Source organism: Melanaphis sacchari, unplaced genomic scaffold (assembly GCF_002803265.2).
Source record: "Melanaphis sacchari strain LSU unplaced genomic scaffold, SCAv2.0 Contig2_pilon_pilon, whole genome shotgun sequence".
NCBI classification, from domain to species: Eukaryota; Metazoa; Arthropoda; class Insecta; order Hemiptera; family Aphididae; genus Melanaphis; species Melanaphis sacchari.
The window spans coordinates 1,004,534-1,025,451 of record NW_020271173.1 but is presented as its reverse complement, the minus strand read 5'-3'; the positions used below and the strand labels follow the sequence as shown (position 1 = coordinate 1,025,451).

The 20,918-nt window shown below is 25.6% G+C and overlaps 3 protein-coding genes across 3 annotated transcripts; 2 read left to right on the top strand and 1 right to left on the bottom strand.

Moving 5' to 3' along the window:
- Positions 1-1,847: 1,847 nt before the first annotated feature.
- Positions 1,848-2,815, top strand: LOC112596010 (small nuclear ribonucleoprotein Sm D2-like). The gene is made up of 3 exons (XM_025341446.1): positions 1,848-1,974; positions 2,179-2,437; positions 2,597-2,815. Coding segments are annotated over exons 1-3 (378 nt in total). The 5' UTR covers positions 1,848-1,972; the 3' UTR covers positions 2,714-2,815.
- A 4,882-nt stretch (positions 2,816-7,697) lies between these two features.
- On the top strand, positions 7,698-20,176 carry LOC112595894 (paramyosin-like). The gene is made up of 10 exons (XM_025341282.1): positions 7,698-7,772; positions 7,852-7,969; positions 8,036-8,225; positions 8,288-8,373; positions 9,416-9,615; positions 9,677-9,815; positions 16,342-16,522; positions 16,747-16,914; positions 18,389-18,620; positions 19,747-20,176. The coding sequence occupies exons 1-10, from the start codon at positions 7,698-7,700 to the stop codon at positions 19,921-19,923; spliced, it is 1,566 nt and encodes a 521-aa protein (XP_025197067.1). The 3' UTR covers positions 19,924-20,176.
- On the bottom strand, positions 10,325-12,616 carry LOC112595893 (protein asteroid). Its single transcript, XM_025341281.1, has one exon. The coding sequence runs from the start codon at positions 12,280-12,282 to the stop codon at positions 10,363-10,365; it is 1,920 nt and encodes a 639-aa protein (XP_025197066.1). The 5' UTR covers positions 12,283-12,616; the 3' UTR covers positions 10,325-10,362.
- Positions 20,177-20,918: the final 742 nt, after the last annotated feature.

Genomic DNA, 20,918 nt, shown 5'->3' with positions numbered 1-20,918 from the left:
GGCACCTAATGAACCAATGAGTTGAATCTATTTTCAAATAAAAATTAAGTATTGAATGTAGTCTGTAGCTGATGTTAAAAAGTGTAAGTGTTTAACGTTGGCTGGAAGGTGGTAGCAAAATAATCAAAAGATAATTATATGCGTGAACTGTACATGTGTAATATGAATCACATAACGCATTGTAAATATACTTGTGTGTATCAAAAAGTAAAATACGGTATCTATAAAGACTAAAAATAAACACGAAATGGTAAATAGACAAATTTTGTTTTATCATTTTTGTTATTGTTATTAAAAGAATAGTATACCTATGATTTTAATTATTTCTAAAGTTTTCCATTAGGTACCATTTAAGAAGTTTATGCTACATTAATTAATAAAGTACCTATATTAAGGTGTATACATACGGAATAACTAAATTTCGAGTGAATACTCATATTGAGATTATTGTTGGTCACTTAACCTATAGGCAACTTACATAATATACGTCTTGTACACTTTTTAATTTCTCACGATCATACATGCCTTACTTTATCCCAAGAAATATTCAAAAATAACCTCCGTCTTCCTTTAACTATAAGTTTATATTATTTATTTATTCTTAAATTGCGTAATACAATTTTGGAGAAAATATTTATTTTTTGTGAAATATTTTTTTTTGTCTTAAGAATAAAGTTTTGACCAATGTCACATCCAAACAAAAAAAAAAAAAAAAAAAAATAACCACAAAAAAGCGCATACCTATCACTCATTTTTTTTTAACTCTACTGAATATATCACAGGATACTCTAAATCCTAATATACTTGACAGTGGTTATTTTCAGTGACAGTTTTCCCCATGCTGAAACAGTAAGTAAATTCATTTATTTCACTTTTCGTAACCTAAGTCGGAGTTGCAGCTACGTGCACCGTACAAAGTCCAAAACTCCAAAAGTTAAGCTCGGCTTACTTCCGGAAATTTCCTGGTAAATCATGGTTAGTAAATGATATCAAAATTACAACGACCAATAAGAAATTCAGAATATAAAATAATAGCATAATAGGACAGACGTCCTTAATACCTACAGCTTTGCAAACAAACTTATGGACTATGGTACAATTGTAGAAGTCTTGTATTATAGTATTATACATTTATACTATTACTAGTACTACTTAATTACTATTAAGTATACTATGTAATGAGGTTATGGAGTACGCCAAGCATACAAAAGTTCAAATTAGTGGCATCAGGATCGAATACTTGGGAGCAATGGCACATTCCACATTTCCACATTCATAAACGCCATAAATATTAAAATAATAAAATATATTACAAAATTATAAAAATAATTACTGATTAGTGACATCAGTACATCACTGATGTCAAAAAATAACTAACTTATTTCTAAATACAAGTGTATATACTAAGTACTTAAGTGTTCTAAGTAGTAAGCATCATATATTTTTACAAAATATTTTTATGAATATTATTACTCGATATATCGATATTTTCATAACGATATATCGCTATATCGATACTTGGTTTATCTTTATATCGAGGTTTAGACAAATAATTTTGCCGGTCCTCTATTATAGAATATAAACATCAGTACATTACCAAAGATAAATTTACGATTAGAAGTGGTTATATTTTATCAAAAAACTATCTTTAAGTATTATACTTAAAGTATAAATATGGTTGCAAACTTGTAACTGATACCTGAATTGAATATTTTTCCATTGGTTATGCTTATACCATAGATAATAAAGGTATAAACATAACTTTAAGATTATTATTTGAGGTTAGCTTCTATTAAACTATACAAATACGGTATCTGTCGACATTTTGATTGTCGAGTTTCGGTTTTTCGAATTGTTTACAAACTATACATTTTTTCTTCTTTATAATATTTTTTATTATTTTCTTAAATATTTATTCTTTAAAATTCAAATTATTTTATTGAGCTATTTCCCGTGACACAAATTCTTCACAATGTAAGTAAATAATAATGTGAATTTATCTTAGATGCAGATATTTGTAAATACAATTTTATTTCACGATTTAAGTATATTATTTTAATTGCTAGATTAAATGTTAATTGTATTTTATTAGTTATATTTTTGATTTTAAATTGGCATTCAATATTGTAATTTATCTATTAATATATTATGGTTTTTTTAATATTATTATTCATGTAGGGCTGCAGTAGCAAATAAACCAAAATCTGAAATGACTCCTGAAGAGTTGGCAAAACGCGAAGAAGAAGAATTTACTACAGGTCCCATGTCTGTCCTGACTCAATCTGTTCGTAACAATACTCAAGTGTTGATTAATTGTCGTAATAATAGAAAGCTTTTGGCAAGAATCAAAGCTTTTGATCGACATTGTAATATGGTGTTAGAAAATGTACGAGAAATGTGGACTGAATTACCTAAAACTGGCAAGGGAAAGAAAAAGGTAAATTAAAACATATCAAAAAATACTATAAAATAGTATTTTTATATTGCATATTAGGTATTGAATAAAAGTATGAATATTATAAATATTTGATTTTATGTATTATCTTTCACAACTTTAAACTCGTTATTAAATATTGATTAATGATTTTTGTTTTAGGCAAAAGCAGTTAGTCGAGACAAGTATATTTCAAAAATGTTTTTGCGTGGTGATTCAGTTATTTTAGTTGTCAAAAATCCTAAAGAAGCTGTTCGTCAACAACCACCAGCTCCTTGAATTATATGTTCTCACTTTGTAAGAATTAGATCTAAGTAAAATTCCATAAAAAGTGTATATATTGGTTACTTTTCTTAGTTGTAATATAAATTAAAAAATCTATATTAAGCACTTTATTTATTATGGTAGACCATGATAATTAATATTTTTTTAAATATTGCTAAATATTTTTTAATTCAATGTATTGAATTATTACATTATTAATTATGATATTTTGAAAAATAAATCAAGACTAAAATTGGAAATAAATATTCATGTCGTATTGCTAACAAAATTTAACCTTAATTAATAGGTATTCGAGTACAATTTTTCAAATAAATTATTAGAAATAATTTTCTGTGCTTAATACAAATGTATGTCAATTACTGTCTATTTTATTATAAAATTACTAAATATAGTAAAATCTCAATTAAATCAAACTCAATATAACTAAATATTTCAAAATCGTTTTTATTTTACAAAATATTTCTATTTAATGAATTAATTTTGTATTAATTTTTTACAAAAAATTTAAAAAATATTGTATTATTGCATATTTACAAGGTTCACATTTGTCAATCAGACATACTGTGAGAATATACATGGCCAAGATTGCAAAGCGCAATCATACCTTGTTAAATTGTACTACCTTAGATTTAATAAAACTATAATTTAAATGTATTTATTTTATTTAAGTTAAATAATATATATCTTTTGTGTACATTACACAAAAAAAGTATTTTAAAATGAAAACAATATTATTTTTAGCAAAATTTCTATTTAACAAATTTTTTCAAGAATCTTCAAGTTTGTTAAATAAAGATTCCACAGTAATATAATGAATGTAGATTTGTTTCAATGGTAAATTGTCAATTATTTAGTTAATTATTAAAATTAAACTATTATAAATTTTTATGTATAGGATAATTTTGTATTTAAAATATTTTTCTAATTCCTTAAATACTTTTTATAATTTAGGGATGGAACTTAAAATATTAATTTTAACAACTATTTATCATTAGCATATTTAACATTGACTTAATTGTTATCTACAATTTACTTTTGATCTTTTACATATTAGGTCAATTTTTGTCATTTTTAACAAGCAATTGATTACGCTAAGTCTACTAGATGCTACAAAAGAAAAAAGAAAATAAATAATAAGTTTTTACTTTGGCTTATTTGTGGTGTTTCTAGATAACAAATCAAAAGATATTTTAAATTACATAAGTAAGCAAGTTATACCTAATGCAATCACTCATTCAATAATTCAAGGATAAATTGGCCTATAGTGATGTAAACTGTAAAATTTAATTTTCTTTTAATTAATGACTAAATTTATTTACATCACAATTGGTGATAGTATCTAAATGTTTTGTATACTAAAATTATGTTAATATTTTGTAGATCCTTGGTTTTAGTAAAGTTGTTTTTACATTTTTATTCTTAAGTGTTCTATCTAAAAGTTAGGTACTATAAAATATTACCATTAAGTACAATTTTACAAACTATAAATATATTATTGTAAATAGTATAAAATTCAATTTTTGTAATATGTACAAAGGGATTTATAAAGTATGCTCCCTTCATTTTTTTTTATTTAATACCTAGTAAATTTAATAAAATTTTTATACATGATAGTAGAGTCTTGCTGATCAGACTATATGGGCCTGGACTCCACCCGAATTAAACGGAATGACATTTTTCAACTTACTAATAAATATTTTTTGTAGAGGTACTTACGATTGTACTATAAATATATATATAGTATACACCATATGTTGAACCTAAGAATATATATATCAATTAATATACATCTTGTAGATAACAATTAACATTGATACAAATCATTTTTTTATAATATTTATGTGTATGTATTTATACATAAGTATTAAAGTATAAAATATAAATTATTCGAAATATCCGGATATCCAGACTAGTGCTAACTGGATCAACAAGACTACTGTACTTAAAGACCATATTTTTAAATTAATGAGATTTTTTTGTATTACTTAAAGAATGCTATGTACAAACTTCAGTTTTTGAGATGAAAACTGCATTTTTAAATAAATAATTTTCTGAAAATATTGATGTACCTATATCACTTTAAAATTTTAACAATCAATTTTCCTGTCATTAAAATGGTTTTATTCAGGAAAATAGTCTTTAAAAGTGATTTGTCTAAATAACTTAAATATACTTGTTTTAATTTTTAAATAAACTATTGTCTAAAAAGGTAGTTTATGGTAGATAAGAGGAAATAGGAATTTGTATCTCACTACACGACATTCATGAGTAGTACAAAAAAATCTCAAGAATTTAAAAATATTGTGGTCTTCAGGTAGATAAATTAGAAAATTCAAAATTCAGATTTGAAATAACTAAATTTTTGAAGAAAAAAAAGGAGTGAGCATGTTTGGTGAATCACCTCAATAGTGATATTATTATAATATATTGATATAATTATATATGTATAAATGTATAATTGCACATTTATATTGTATAATATTGAAGTGATACAAATATTTTACAAAATACCAAACCAGGTAGAAACCTGTAAGTAACCCCATACCTAAATAAAAATATTGCCAAAAAGGTAATCAATTATATCCAAAAAGAGCCATAAGAAACACAAAATGTTAAATAATAAGTGTAAATCTATACATGACAATATTAAAATACATATTGATTTAAAAAATAAATGGAGTCGGTACTACTACTGTTACTTAAAACAAATTAAGTAATAAATTGACAAAGTTAATAAGCTATTGTAGTATTTGTACTAATGCGGTCAGTGAAATGTGAATTCTATAGACTGTACTGACAATAGTATTTAAAATTAAAATAGTAAATTAGTAAACATACAATGTTTTGGTCATTGACTGACGAGCGGATCACTGCAGCTAGTTCCAAGTTACGTACGCGCATGCGCACGCGCACCAATTCCTATTATCAACATATCTTATCAATAACTGATGAGCACTTCGAAATTTTACAACTGTCAAATGCACAATCCGATATTATTTCAATAATTATTTACAATTTATAAATAATATTATTACAGTTTTACAATAATATGTCTCAATATTATTTATTAATTATTATCATTAATTAGTTAATAAGGTAGTCGTCAATAGTTAATCTGGTCATACTAATATAAAATAATATTAATATAAAATATTATTGTAACATTATTTATAATTTATTATACTTGTATAATAGATCTTCAAATTAAAAAAAACCACTGGAAAAATGTATAATGAATCAAAAATAAGTTTGAGAGTTGCTATTGATAAAGCTTTACCTCATAATAATATATTAACTAAGGTGTTATAGTTAAATGTTAATTCATAGGCATTTCAACATTAATAATGTCTTTTCTATTTATCATATAGGTATCATTATTTATTATTATTATAGTACTGTATAATAATGTGAAAATTACAAAATAATCTAGCATAATGTATAATATTTATGAAATTATTAAAAAAAACATAACACAGCAAAGATAATTTTTTCAGAATGTACAGACTTCTATTTATAAAATATTAAATTATAACAAAACTTCCAGCTATCAGTAGCTAATAAAAAATAATAGAATAAAGATAAAGTTCAACTTGTTTTATGGATAATCTAATATTTTCATATATGAAAGATATTAGATTATTAGATTAAATTACACAAAATCCAAATATAATATCATCCATATAGTTTGTTTTGCAGTTGTGTGTACAATAGTGTTTCTTACAGTTTCAAATATTATATAAAAATGTCAGAAATAAACTTAAATAAACGAAAACGAAACGATGAAAAGGAGAAATGCTCTTTGTGCGATAGTATGTTTAGTAATATAGGTAATAGGAATAAACATATGCAAAAAGCCCATGGTGTGGATAATAGAAATAATGTCCGTTTGGTGAAATGTCCTTTATGCGAAGCAGACTTTAAAACTCTCACAAATGTATGTGAACACATTTCCAACGAACATAATGTACAATTAATAAAAGAAACTACAGCGTTTGACTCTCTCCATGGTATTTAAATTAATTTTGTAACTTATTAGTAATTACTATATATAATACAAAAAGGGATTTTTAAATTTTAGTACAATGAATAGTGAAGGGCAATCTAACGAAGTAATACACACCGACTTTGATCATGTTTATTATGACACCTCTTCGAAACCACAATAACGAGTAGTAGATTTATTAAATGTTTTATTTGTATTGCATTCTGTAAACATTTGTGATTTTGTGAGTTTTTTATTAGATTAACTATTGACGATTAACGATTTATATTATTACCTGTAGTACCTATATATTATTAGTATGACCAGATTAACTATTGACGACTACCTTATTAACTAATTAATGATAATAATTAATAAATAATATTGAGACATATTATTGTAAAACTGTAATAATATTATTTATAAATTGTAAATAATTATTGAAATAATATCGGATTGTGCATTTGACAGTTGTAAAATTTCGAAGTGCTTATCAGTTATTGATAAGATATGTTGATAATAGGAATTGGTGCGCGTGCGCATGCGCGTACGTAACTTGGAACTAGCTGCAGTGATCCGCTCGTATTGACTGCGGTTTGCAACGCTATCAATTATTATTTATTATCAGTGTTTTCTTTAAACATTGATAAGATTAACGATTTTTTTGTAGATGTACAATGTACAAGAACGCGATACGAATTTGGTATGAAGAGTGAGGACAAAAGTCAGTACTCAATCGCTATGAATTCTCATTTATTCTGTCTTCCTATTTTGTACAACAAAACATTTTAAAACGTGATTCTATGAATAATAAAATATTCCCAAAAATAAATATATTGAAACAAAAAAAAAAGACTAAACATAGACTCTTAAGAAATCTCATCTAGTCATGTATTTAACACAAATGGAATAAAATTTATATTGTATAATATTTTAAATCTCGATAATTTGATGACACCAATTGTTAACATAAGCTAGTCGGATTACTGAAACAGTATGGCAAGTAATTACAATCAAGATGGGCAAATACCGATTCCACCTCGCAGAACACGCTCGATTACTTCAGATAAAGTAATGATGGTCTAAGTTCATATGTTAGGTGTGCTATGGGAATTATTTCTCCATTGTTTAACATGTAAACATTTTGAAGGTACCCTATGTAGTTGATGTGGTGGCTGAGAGATGTATTGTGCCGGCTATGGAAAAAATGTCAAGAAGAGAGCCTAATATGGGAGAAAGTATATCACCTTTAGACCGCTTGAGGAATAGTATGGATGAAGTTTAATTGTTGTAGTTTTAAACATTTATTTATCTACTTGTCTTAAAAATTACAGATGTAGACATGTCAGAAAATGTTGCTAGAATGGCATCACATCTCAAACAGTTGGAGAAAAAAAGGGATGAATTACAAAGACAATGTACTGCCATTGAGTCTATGAACAAGCAAAGTGAAATAAATAGATTAATCGATAAAAATAAAGAACTGAAACAAGATGTTTTTGTATTAAAAAATCTAACTTATAGGTATGATAAAAAATCATTATTTTAACTTGTAAACAAATATTAAAGATAATTTTATTTTGAAGGTTGAATAGAGAATTGGAAAAATGTCAAGATAAACTATTATCAAAAGATCAGTTTCCTGAATCTGCGGGTTACATGCGAGTACAAGGTATAGTGTTATCATATTAATAATCAGGGCACATTATAATATTTATAATTTTGGATATTTTAATTAAAATCTGATAACTTTAGATGAATATTTTTTCAAAACTTTTAAAACTAATTTTAATTATTATGTATACATTATAATTTAATAATAGTAATTGTTACCTACTATAAAGAATAATTTTAGTTAATAGTTTCTATTTAAATATATTGTTCAAAGTCAATTCATGTAGTATGATGAAACTAGAATCTTGATAGGCATTAGATAGAGTAACATTTGTATTTAATCATTTAAAATAGAGAATTTTGTTATTGTAATAACATTTTATTATACTAATTAGTAATATAATTAGGTGAATTGTTAGCAGTTAAAATTAAAAAAGGTATTGATTTTCTAAAACATTTTAAGCATTAAATTATTTCAGATGGTTTTCAAAGATGATATTAAAGATTTCCCCTATTTCATAAAGAATTTGTTTTAGATAGTTTTTTGGTAGAATGAAATTAATTTAGAAATTAGAAAAATGTTTATTATTATTATTTTAAAATGAATTGTTTTACTGATCTAGTAGTTTATGTCTGTTCACTTCCAATTTGATCAAATTATCTAAATTAATTTTTTTTATAAAATACCAAGTTTAACTTGGGTGCCACCGCAGAGCCACTTCCTCACTAATGCTTATAATTCCTTCTCTTATTAGATTTACTTATAATGTACATTATATATTTTGACACATAATAATTTTTCGTATTTTTAATAAATAAAATACTTAGAGTATATAATACATAATAACAACAATTTAGTTATATAATATATTAAAATCTAATATCAAATTTACTTAGCCATTTTATTTTAAAAATAATTATTAATTTTCTGTATTAAATAACTACTAAAACTAGGTGCCACATTCGTTTTTATTTTAGATGACCTCTGTACTGCTTATCCACTTTCTTAAAGTTGGATAGGTATTCACTTACTATTTTTACAATAAATTATTGTTGCTAACTATTTATTATGTAAAAAATATTTTTTTATTGATGTTTAGATCCAAAAAATATTAACTGGCGTAGGGAAGATATTAATGCAGTATCACCATTGTTAGAAGCATACCAAACATCTTTAGAAGAGAAAGATGTTACTATTGAAAGTTATAAAAATGAACTTGCTCGATTTTCTTCTAGAAGTAGAGAAATTGCCGCTGAAAATGAAAATCTTTATCAGCAGCTTGAAGAAGCAAATGAAAAAGTACTAATGAAATTAATTAATGTTAATATATATAGTTCATCATTTTTATTTTAACTTAAAGATTGAGGTTACATATGGAGAATGGAAATCATTGGAGTCTGAAGTAGCTATGTTAAAAGAACATAATGAGTTATTGGTCAGGCAAGCCAAATTACATCAAGCAAAGTTACAAGATTTACTTCGTTCATATCAATCGAGAGGTAAAATTAGTTTTTAGTGCTTTCATTTTTAAATCATATATACTAACTTTTGTTAGTTTTACTTAGTAATTTAATTATTTTGCATTTTAAACCAATGGAAAGGAGGACTTAAGTAATCTAACTAATTTATGTAGGTTTTTTATACTAACTAAATTAACATAGTGTATCATATAAAATCATAGTAAAATTCATTTTATTTATACTGTTAAATTAATTACAACAAATATATGCTTACTATTTTAAAAACATATTTGATTAAAGTTTAATATATAGTAATAATAACATTACGTATATATTATACTAACTACATTAAAATAGTAAATTGTATAAAATCATTATAAAATTAATTTTATTTATATCGTTAAATGAATCATAACAAATATGAGCTTATTATTAAACAAACTTATTTGATTAAAGTTTAATTTATAACAGTAATGATAATATAAATAATTATAAAGTTAAAGTCTTATAAAATCTAAAATCATAGTACATAATATACTTGTACAGGTACTATTATTTAATTTATAGTTATAAAATAATTTATTGTTTATTTTAGTTTTTTCTCTGTTTTGCCTTTTGGTTTTGAACAATTACTAGTACTACTGTGTGTTCCAGATCTTTTTTTTGGAACCGGCAATAGTTCGTTCATAAGATTAATTATTGATTTATAAACATTATTTAATGAATCTGTTTTTTCAAATAATTTATGTGATACAAATATTTCTGGTTCAGAATTTTCCATTTGTACACATAAATTATACAAAAATGATCCTTTATAAAAATTTTCAATTCGACACTGATCAAATGGGAAATCCAGTAATGAGTTGAGTATCATAAAAAAATAAACACAACTTTGAAATTGTGCAAATGGATGAATAATTTTATAATATAAATATTTGTTACTATATTGACCAATTTGAAAATAATTTGATAACACACTCATAGCTTTAATACAATCTTCTTTATTTACTTTAGCGATATTTTCACTTATAACACTATTGTCAGTAATATCTTCAGTTTTTTTATTTTTTGGATCAATTTCAATTTTTTTGATGACATTTAATGTTATTGCACATACGATTAAAGCATGCATGAGTTTGGATTTAATATTATTGCTATGTACTGCCCAATAAATTAAAATCAAGAAAAATAATTCCCATTCTTTTGGAACACCATCAATTACTTTTATACCAACTAAATTTAAAATTATATTTTTGCGGTATTTCAATTCACTCTTATTTAAATCAGCTAATGGTACATAAGGGTTAGTTATATATCGTTTTATTTTGAATTGACCTATATTAAGTCCATTTTTTCTTCCTAAACTGGGAATTGAATCACCTTTTCCAAATAATAACCCAATTATTTTTTCAACAATTTTAAAGGATATTTCATAATAAGGATATTTTTCATAATCTTCAATTTGTACTTTAAAAAATACTTTTTTTAATGTTATAATTGTCATAACTTCAGCATTTATAGTACCCTTACGATAATTGTATTCTAACCAAGGAGGTAGTATACTTTTTTCATTTGATGTTAAATGTCTTAATTGATCTTGATATGTGCTCATTTTTTTGTATTGAAGAATAAATGATAGATACTTGCTATTTTTATTTTTATAGTCTTTTATAATGTTATTTATTTGATTTTCAATGTAATCTCTATTACGAGATAAGTTATAAGTCATATTTACTATAGCTGATCTTATATTCTGTTGTTTTCTAAGCCATTCTGTGATTCGTTTAAGTTTTAATCCACAGTTGAAACATCCTTGGTTTAATCGTAAAAGTGAACAAAATGTGTCTTGCCTTATGTAATCATTACCTAATAATGCAGCCACTAAAGGTAAATAGTCAATATTTAATCCGCCAAACTCATTCAGTAATTTTTCAACTCTATATACTTGACAATTTATCACTTTTACATTAGGATCTAAATCAAGGATAATCTTGTCCAATGGTATATATGGTACTGTATTTATATAAAAATCAGAGTCCCGGCTTATAACAGGACAATTTAATAATTTGGCCAATGCAACAATCTCTGCATCAGCTTCAAAATCACAATTAACATGTGGTATATCCATATCATTAAGAATATCAAATATGACATCACTACCAAACATAGGCATGCATTCAGCAGACTTAATAGGTTGGCTGTATGATTTTATTCTTTGGCTCATTCGACTCATGATTGTTTCCATTTTACGTTGTTCGTATGCACCATCAAACACAAAAATTGGTATTACATTGCATCTTGTTAACAAGTTAATAAAATCTATATATACCTTTGCTATAATGTCATAATCTCCGCCAAAAGCACTAGTTTGATTTTCATATGATCTATATAGAAAATTTGTTAAAGCATAACCATCTATTATAATCAAAGTGTCTTTGAGTTGTACATTTTCAAAATATTGCGTTGAATTACGATTTATAAACGATGTCAGACCTGGAATACCCATGTTAAGAAAGAAATAGGATCAATAAAGATTTTAAATAGGTATAATTTAAAATGAACAACAGTGAACTGTAAAATATAAATTCATAATAATAATAATGAAGAAACAATAACCGTCAACCGGACACTGATACACCAAACACAGAATGATAAATATAATAAATTTTATATTATTGACTTATCTGATAACAGTTGTAACATCATATCAGCACTCCGCTGCATTTGATACTAACATCTTGATGATCTTAGGTCCTTTGAAAAAATAAAAGCCAACTAACTACCTTAGAAATCAATGGGAGCAACACGATTGCGAACGAATGTCGCTTATCAAAGAATTTGTTTTATAGCCGAAAAACAAACAATTGTGTACGTTTTTATAGGCTATGTTGCTTAGTTTATAATATTTTGTTCGGGAATTCATTTAAATATATTTTTTTTTTTTTTAAATAAAAACTATTCGATGTTATTAATACAATATTAGTCTATAGGCATAGGGTGGTCAATTTTTTTTTTTGGTGGGGGAGGCTGTAGCCCTCCTAGAGGTAGACGTGCACTGACTCGTGGAGGGCTATTTTTCGAACTGGGGGACTAAGCCCCCTAACTACGCCTATATTGTATGTTACAAACTAAAATAAAATTTTAAAAAATAATACGTTATATTTAAAATATTGGTTAATTAAAACAATTTTCGAGGTATAAATATTAATGATACTGTTACATAATGGATAATAGGTATGTTAGAAACTGAAAAAAATACGATACCATATGAATCGACCCGGTTTTCCATTAAATGAATATAGATATAGTATTATAGGTAAATATGTTAGAAATTATAACCAACCTATTTTACATTGTATCTAGTATCTACTATCTACCTATTCTATATTCTTATCGCCCGGCGTAAAAGCAGAAATCCTTAAAGATTTGAATATTTTAAAAATTTGTAATTGATTAATAGGTACTAAATCTGGCAACACCACACGATTAAAGATAGGTAAAAACGTTCGCAATCGAATATCACCCAGATTAATATATTAGTCTATATGTTTTTTTTGAAGAAAAATGTAGCCTTATCTAAAATACTGCATACTATTTTTTTGGTATGTATTAAAAACTATAAAAAATAATAATTTATTTTCAATTGATATTTAAGAGATAAATTAAATTTTTCCTTTTTAAACATTAACCTGACAGTAATTGTTATAGAGGTATAATTAAAAATAAAAACCGAGCAAATCGTTTTGCTATATATATGTTGTTAAATGTATATAATTGAGTAAGTCACTGCAATGGATGCATTTCATTTGAATTCTGTGATACATACCTAAATTCTTGTGTATAAAAAAAGGAAACTATCAGACTTGTACATTTTCCAAAGATATTTTATTATTTATACTCGAGTATAATATGTGTATAATAATATGTTATTATCAAAACAAAAACAGTTCGTCAAAGTTTTTGTAAAAATGGGTATGTTAAAAAATAAATAAATCATAAGATTTATAACACTATAAAAAAGTAATATCATGAATGCTAAGTAAATTAAACTAAAATACACTTATTTTATATCAGCTATGTATTTACTTGAAGAATTGTTTACTTTATACGACACAAAATAATTAAAATACATTAATCCTTTAGAATATTCAGTGTCGTCAAAATGTAAACTTTTATTGCTCACAAGAAATTATATAAGTGATGAAATTAAATGAAAAATTTTGCAGTATGGTATAGGTAAACAGGTATTGAGAGGAGGTATTTAAATTGTAAAATGAAGTGATAATGGTTATGTTAAAATTAAAGAAATAAAATAATTTGTATAGTTAATTAGCGAGTTTCACGAGCCATTAGTATACGAGTTAAAATAGTTAAATAATATGTCAATATGTTTATAATGTACAATAAAGTATAAGTATGATAATACTACTTTTATGTTACCTTGATGACGTCGGCATGTGGTATTGATTATGTAAATCATGTAAAGACTAGTTGAATTTATTACTTATTATTGAAGTATTTGTTATTGGATTGCAAAGTATAATTGGTTAATATATTTTACATAAATTGAAAATAACGATATAACCAGTAATACAGAATAAATGAATACTAACCACTAATAAGGCAATAATTGGTGGTTTCCTTCTAACAAAATAGTATGCGTTTTACTAACAAGTATTGAAATATAATTTTTGAATGGTAATGATAGATTGAAGAATTATATTGAAACTGTGACTGTGTATAATGTGTAAAATTAAGACCTAGTATGACTGTAAAGGAATCGTGTGGAATTATATTGTCTGTGAATTTTGTGAAATGTATTATTTGTGTAACCCTTTTTATTTTTTAAAAACTTTGTAAATTTTACTATTCATTTTTATGATTTTTTTTTAGTCAATGAACTGTTGTGAATTAATCTTAAATGTCAGAGATTTTATTATTTTATAGTTAGCGTATCAATTTATGGATAAAGATTAATTTATGTTGGTATTTTATATATAATTTGATATTTGTCATATAGCTATTCAATATAATTTACTGATTGTTACTATTTATAGTTAAAGATTAATTGCTGTGATTGTTCAATTAGAAACCGTGTTAAACTATTCTATTTTTATATATTTTTAAATGTTTTCAGTTAAAATATTTCATGTGATTTGGTTAAACTTTTTTATTTCCAGTAAAAAGAAGGATATGAGGAATTATGAATTTACTATTTAAACAACCTCGTAAGATGTTAAAATTAAAAATTTTATGCATTTTTAAATGCAAAGTTTTTTTTTTTTTTTTTTATTAGAAAAAATACAATCTATACCCAAAGGCATAATAAGTATATGTGCTACATTACATTATATTAAAAACATGAATAGGGTGAGGGAAGAAACCATACAGTGATCGCACTTCCTTTTGGTTAAATATATGTGTAACTATATATTTTTTTAAATTATTATTAACATTTTTTTTTTTTTCATTATTCATTAAGAAGATCTCTGCACCAGTTTCTTTTTAATCGTCATGGAGGGTTTCCAGGAATTTTGTGAGTGGCTAGGCCGGATATCAGAGGATTTGAGAGAGCAGACAGTTTGTTGAAAAAACGTTTGTAATGCATTTTAGCTTCTTTTCGTGTATGGTTTTCATTTTTAGGTCAGAGTGGAGAGTATAATTAGAGATATAGGGGGGGGGGGAAATGCAAAGTAATTATCAAATTTTTTCAGTCTTGTAAATATTAGAGTATTAAAAGCTTATAAAAAATTGTGATGTATTTTCGATATTTTTAGTTGAAATCTATGTAACTTATGAAGCATTTTTATTAAATTTTTAAGTCTTTTTAATTAAAATCAAAAATTGTATTTTTATATAAATTAAAAATGTCAATAGGTATCTTTAATATGGCATGTTTAAAAATCAAAATAACTTGGAAATGTTATTATTTTTAGGAAATGATAATATAAATATTTGATAATTTGATGAATATTTATTGTAGGTCACTCATTTTTTTTTTTTGAGTTATGAAAAAAAAAAAAATAAATAAATAAATAATAACTGAAGTAAAAATAAAATTTTCCCTGATATTGTTTTTGTTTTTCTGAATATTTTGAAAGTTCTGTAAATTTTGAATATATTCATGTATTATAGGTATGATATTTTTTAGTTAGTAAAATTATTCAAGTTTAGTAATTTCTTAAATACTTGTGTAATCGCTGTAATTAATAAGGAAAATATTTGGAGTTTTCTACTTTTGATTAAAAATATAATATAACATAATAAACTTTATCACCAGTAACCACTTTAAAATTTGAAGATTGATTCATATCTCCTGAATGTAATAAAAACATACATAAATAATTCAATTTATTATTATTTTAAAATTATTCGCTCTGTTCAAATTATAAAATTTGAAGTATAATACGTTGCGACACTGTATTTAACTATTATCTGTTAGTATTAGTTATAATTACTATAACGTTTGACTTTAAACAGAAGTGTTTTTTTTGTTCCACTCGTACAAATAATATTTGAAATTCGTTATTATTTTCTAAGGATGTTCTAAAATTTTATATTTTAGTTACTGAGTTGAATGGTGAACGAGACTATCTAGCTGAAAAGTATGAAAATGCCCGAATAGAGCTTCTTCATTTGCAAGGTCGTGTGTCATCGTTAGCTGGAGACTTAAATCGTATGAAAACCGAAGATGATAATAAAATTCCAATTGCTGTACACACGTCTGCTGTGAACGAGTGTCGAAGGTATTATATGATTTTTATATTATTATCGTGCTTACGTAAACATTATTTTTATAGTAATGTTTATATCTATATTGTATTTATACTATCAAAATAAATTTATATCGATTGTTTGATTTGACTTAGTTTTAACTTTACTACTAATAATTAAAATATGAATTAATATTTACTAAGTGTTTTTATGTAAGTTATAAATTTATAAATATGACATTCCTTAACTCTTGCAGACTTTTTGAAGAACTTAAGTGTCGGTATGATGACGAACGCGATACGCTGATGCGAAGGTTGATAACGTTTGAAGAGGAAAGGCCAACACTCGACATCAAAATCGTTACTTTGACCACGGAATTAAATCAACAGCGGTCTATTAACAAAGCTTTGGATTTACAATGCTCGTAAGATGCGATTTATAATTATGTGTTTATTTTAAATGAATTATATTTATCAGATATCTATATCATAACGGTGCAATAACATCGATGTCGATGTTATGGTTGAGGATAGTATGCATATAACTACAGGACCTTAGTAAATCATTTTAAAGGAACTAAATATATGTATTATGTGCGAATTTAATTTAAAATTATCGTACATGAACAGAGTAACATGAAAGAGAGTAATGTGAATTGTTAGCATCCTATTTTTAAATGTCTGTACCCTGTTCAAAGTTTAAAAATGGTTTTTGAAGGTATTCGTATTTCTATATATACTAATATGTACAGAATATGGTCATTTAATATTATTTGTGTTGCAAATGTATAATTAAAAAAAACATGGTATAAGAACATGAATTTGAATGCTGAAAAATTTACGCCATGTATGTTGGAGGCGATTAGTTCTCTTAATACTCAATAAATACTCGCCCCGGGGGTCATTTGGCTTTTAATATTTGATGTAGTTACGGTTTATGAGCATAAACTGCGTATTCCTATGATTTGCATAAGTAAACGATTGTTTACTGATGCGTTTTTCTTAGTTTATATAAAATACGTATATATAGATATATATGTATATCTACCTATATCTAATATTGATCGATTAGGAAAAAATTCCGCTTAATCATTTTTCGAGTAATTTCAAGTTTTTAAAAATAGTTCATATTGTAGAGCCTCGATAGTTCGGACCTCCGATAATCTAGTGAACGCAGTAATTCAGATGGCATAAATTCTTTTGTTCATAAATACATTTATAGTTTGTTCGGAATTAAAAGTATTATTCAGAAAAAATGACTGATTACTTATTATACTTAAGTTCTATTATAATAATTTTTTTTTTTTTTGTTAATTCATTATGTTAAAGTTATTTACTATTTTTGTAATTTAAAGTGCAATAAATATAAAAGTACTGGCACTAAAAATAAAAATTTAAGTTTGAGTAGGTAATTTTGAAAACCCTCCGATAATCTGGACGATGCTCGGTCTGAATTCGTCTGGACTATCAAGGATCTACTGTACCTATTTATTATTATATATAAATATCACGTCTATGTCAAGGAAACAGAAAGAAATTTAAATGGATTTTTAAGCTCAGCAGATATTTTATCACGAAATATTTATACATAATATAGCTATTGGGTATTTTATGACTTAGATTCTGTTTATTTATACTATAATATACTATTACAACAGCAGGATCGAACAAACATGGGTGTAAAAGGAGCTTTTGCTCCAGAGTGGTGTTTTTCAGGTATTCATATAGTGTTATAGGTACTTAAAATGCATGTTGTTTTTGTAGCTTCTTGCTTCTATGTTGATAAGAATTACAAAATATAAATTACTCTGGGGCGGCTCTGATCCTTAATCTGTGTCTGTATAACTTGTATTATTATGTAGTATCTTTATGAATACACATTTTATTTATCTTTTGTAGACAGTTAAAAGCGAAATGTGACGCGTTGGAGAAACACCTGTTTGATTGCGAATCGGAGAAGAACACCAACAAGAAACAATTGGCAGATGCCATGGTGTTCCTGCGTGAAACCATAAACGAACAAGAGGCACTTTTGCGCCGTGCGGCCGGCGACAGTCGTAACGACGCTTCGGCCGCCGTGTTAAGCGCCTCCATAAGCGCCCGAGTGAAGGCCCTCACTGAACACCTAAAGGTATGTATGTGCCTCAACTATGTTTTATTCGCCATTCCAACATTAAAGGGATATCATTTGATTTATGTACGATATTTACCGTCATAAATAATAATATAGTATCTATATATATTATATATGATAGATACCAATAATGCGCAGGTAAATTTTCAACCAGGATCAATCTATGTCCTGTATACTTAGTTCATATAAATATATTACTCACTGTTTATTGCACGTTAGAACAATTATTTTTAATTGCATTTTGTGATTCAAATGTGCCTCCGGGCAGTATTTTACATTTTTACTCTATATTATATAAAACGACTTACAGTGGCGTTAATAGTACATACTAAAACTAAATAGATGATTGAGGCTTGTTGGCATTGATTAAAATTAGATTATGACAAATCAAAATATTTTTTTATCAATAATAAAATTACTGGTTATAAATAAATTATTACTAAATATATATATAAGTTTGTCTACCTATGTAGACATATGGTAGACAAACTTATGCTGGATACATATAGTAATAAAATTTACAGGTGTATGTAGAGCTTACCTAAACATTAAATCTCATAATAAATTTAGACATTTAAACCGTAAAAAATAAATTTTAATTTAGGAGTGACTGTACATTTTTTCTGAAAAATAATCGATAAACCGGTACTAATTTTAAACCATAAAATATGATATACGATTAGATGATAGTATATAGTCATGTATAAGTATAAGACAAACATGTATCTACTTTTTCAGAATATATTATTAAATAGTTTAAATAAATAAATTAATACATAATTCAATATAGACTTTTTATTTTGAGTAAATTAAAAAAATTATTTCTTTTGATGTTACCTACTTTAGTAATCTTTATTCTATTATCAATGCTGAACTTTGATTAATAAAATTGGTTATAAAAATATAAAATATATCAGTAGTTTCAATTAAATAGACTACAGAGAGTACAGACCATTTAATTTTGTCTTTATTTGCACGGTATATATCGTGACAAAGGTTTAGAAGAAATTATGAAGGTTTTTTTTTTTTTTTCATTGAACCTTTAATGGATTTAATGTTTAGCCCTTTTTTACCCACCATATTTATACATCAATGATGACGTATACATTATGATGTGTTATAGTGCGTCGAACAAGGTGCGCATCAAGAAGTGAACCGTTTGAGCAGCCGCCTGTACGAACAATCTGCCGAGCTGGAAAGAATGAAGAAGACGTACGAGAACGAAATTAACGCACTTAACAACGCCCTTCTACAGAAGCAAAGCGTTATAGATTCGATGGATGCGAATTTGGAGAGATAGCGATGGTGCCCATGCGCCGCTTGGTCTTCGTCGTGGTGCCGTAGTCTTAGTCAGTACATATTAAGAAGGGTATGAATAGAGGTTGTAATAATACGAGGAAAACCAAATAACAACTAAAATAATATCTATAATATTTACATACAAATATATGTATATATTTATAGCTTTATAAAGACTTTTAATCAAAAAAAAAAAAAAAAAATGTAACTTAATCCCAAAGAATTAAAGTGTGTTCGTATAAAATATGTATTTTAAGTATCATGTGTTATGTGTATAATTATTATCACTATAACTATTATTATTATTATTATTATTATTATTATTATTATTATAAAAATTTCGTTATGTAGTTGTAGGATTTAAAAAAAATACTTCAGAGAAGACGGATATGATAACAATTTGGTTATGCTATTTGTATTTATTATTATATGTACAACATATCTATATGATAATTAAAAGTATTTACATTAATCAAAATAAAAATAAAAATAGTAAATATAACTCATCATTATTATATAAATTTTTTCATTAAATTTTACGGGGTTATTTGACTAGGAAGAATAATGATGTCATATCGACATATCATAATGACGTTAATGTATACAGAGTCTATCACAGAGATCTGACAATTTTACAGAGAAAAATACATATGAATATCATGTCAGTTCCCCGATGTACACTCGACGTATAATGCTAGCCAGTATAATTAAGTCATCCGGCAGTAGATATAATATTTCGCGTTGTGGTATTATAATAATATGCATACTGAATGACCTAAAAAGAATATTCGGTACTTGCAACTATTGGGCGCGAGTATATATGATCGATCATTAGAGACAATATCAATGGTAACACGGCAAAATCGTCTAAGCTCTAAGCAACACCTAGAGATTGCGTGAAATTACTTAAACCAATGGATTGAGAAAAATGTGTTTTTATCAATGGCACGTGTGAAAATAGCTGCCTTTATTATTTGGAAAAAAATTTAAATTTTA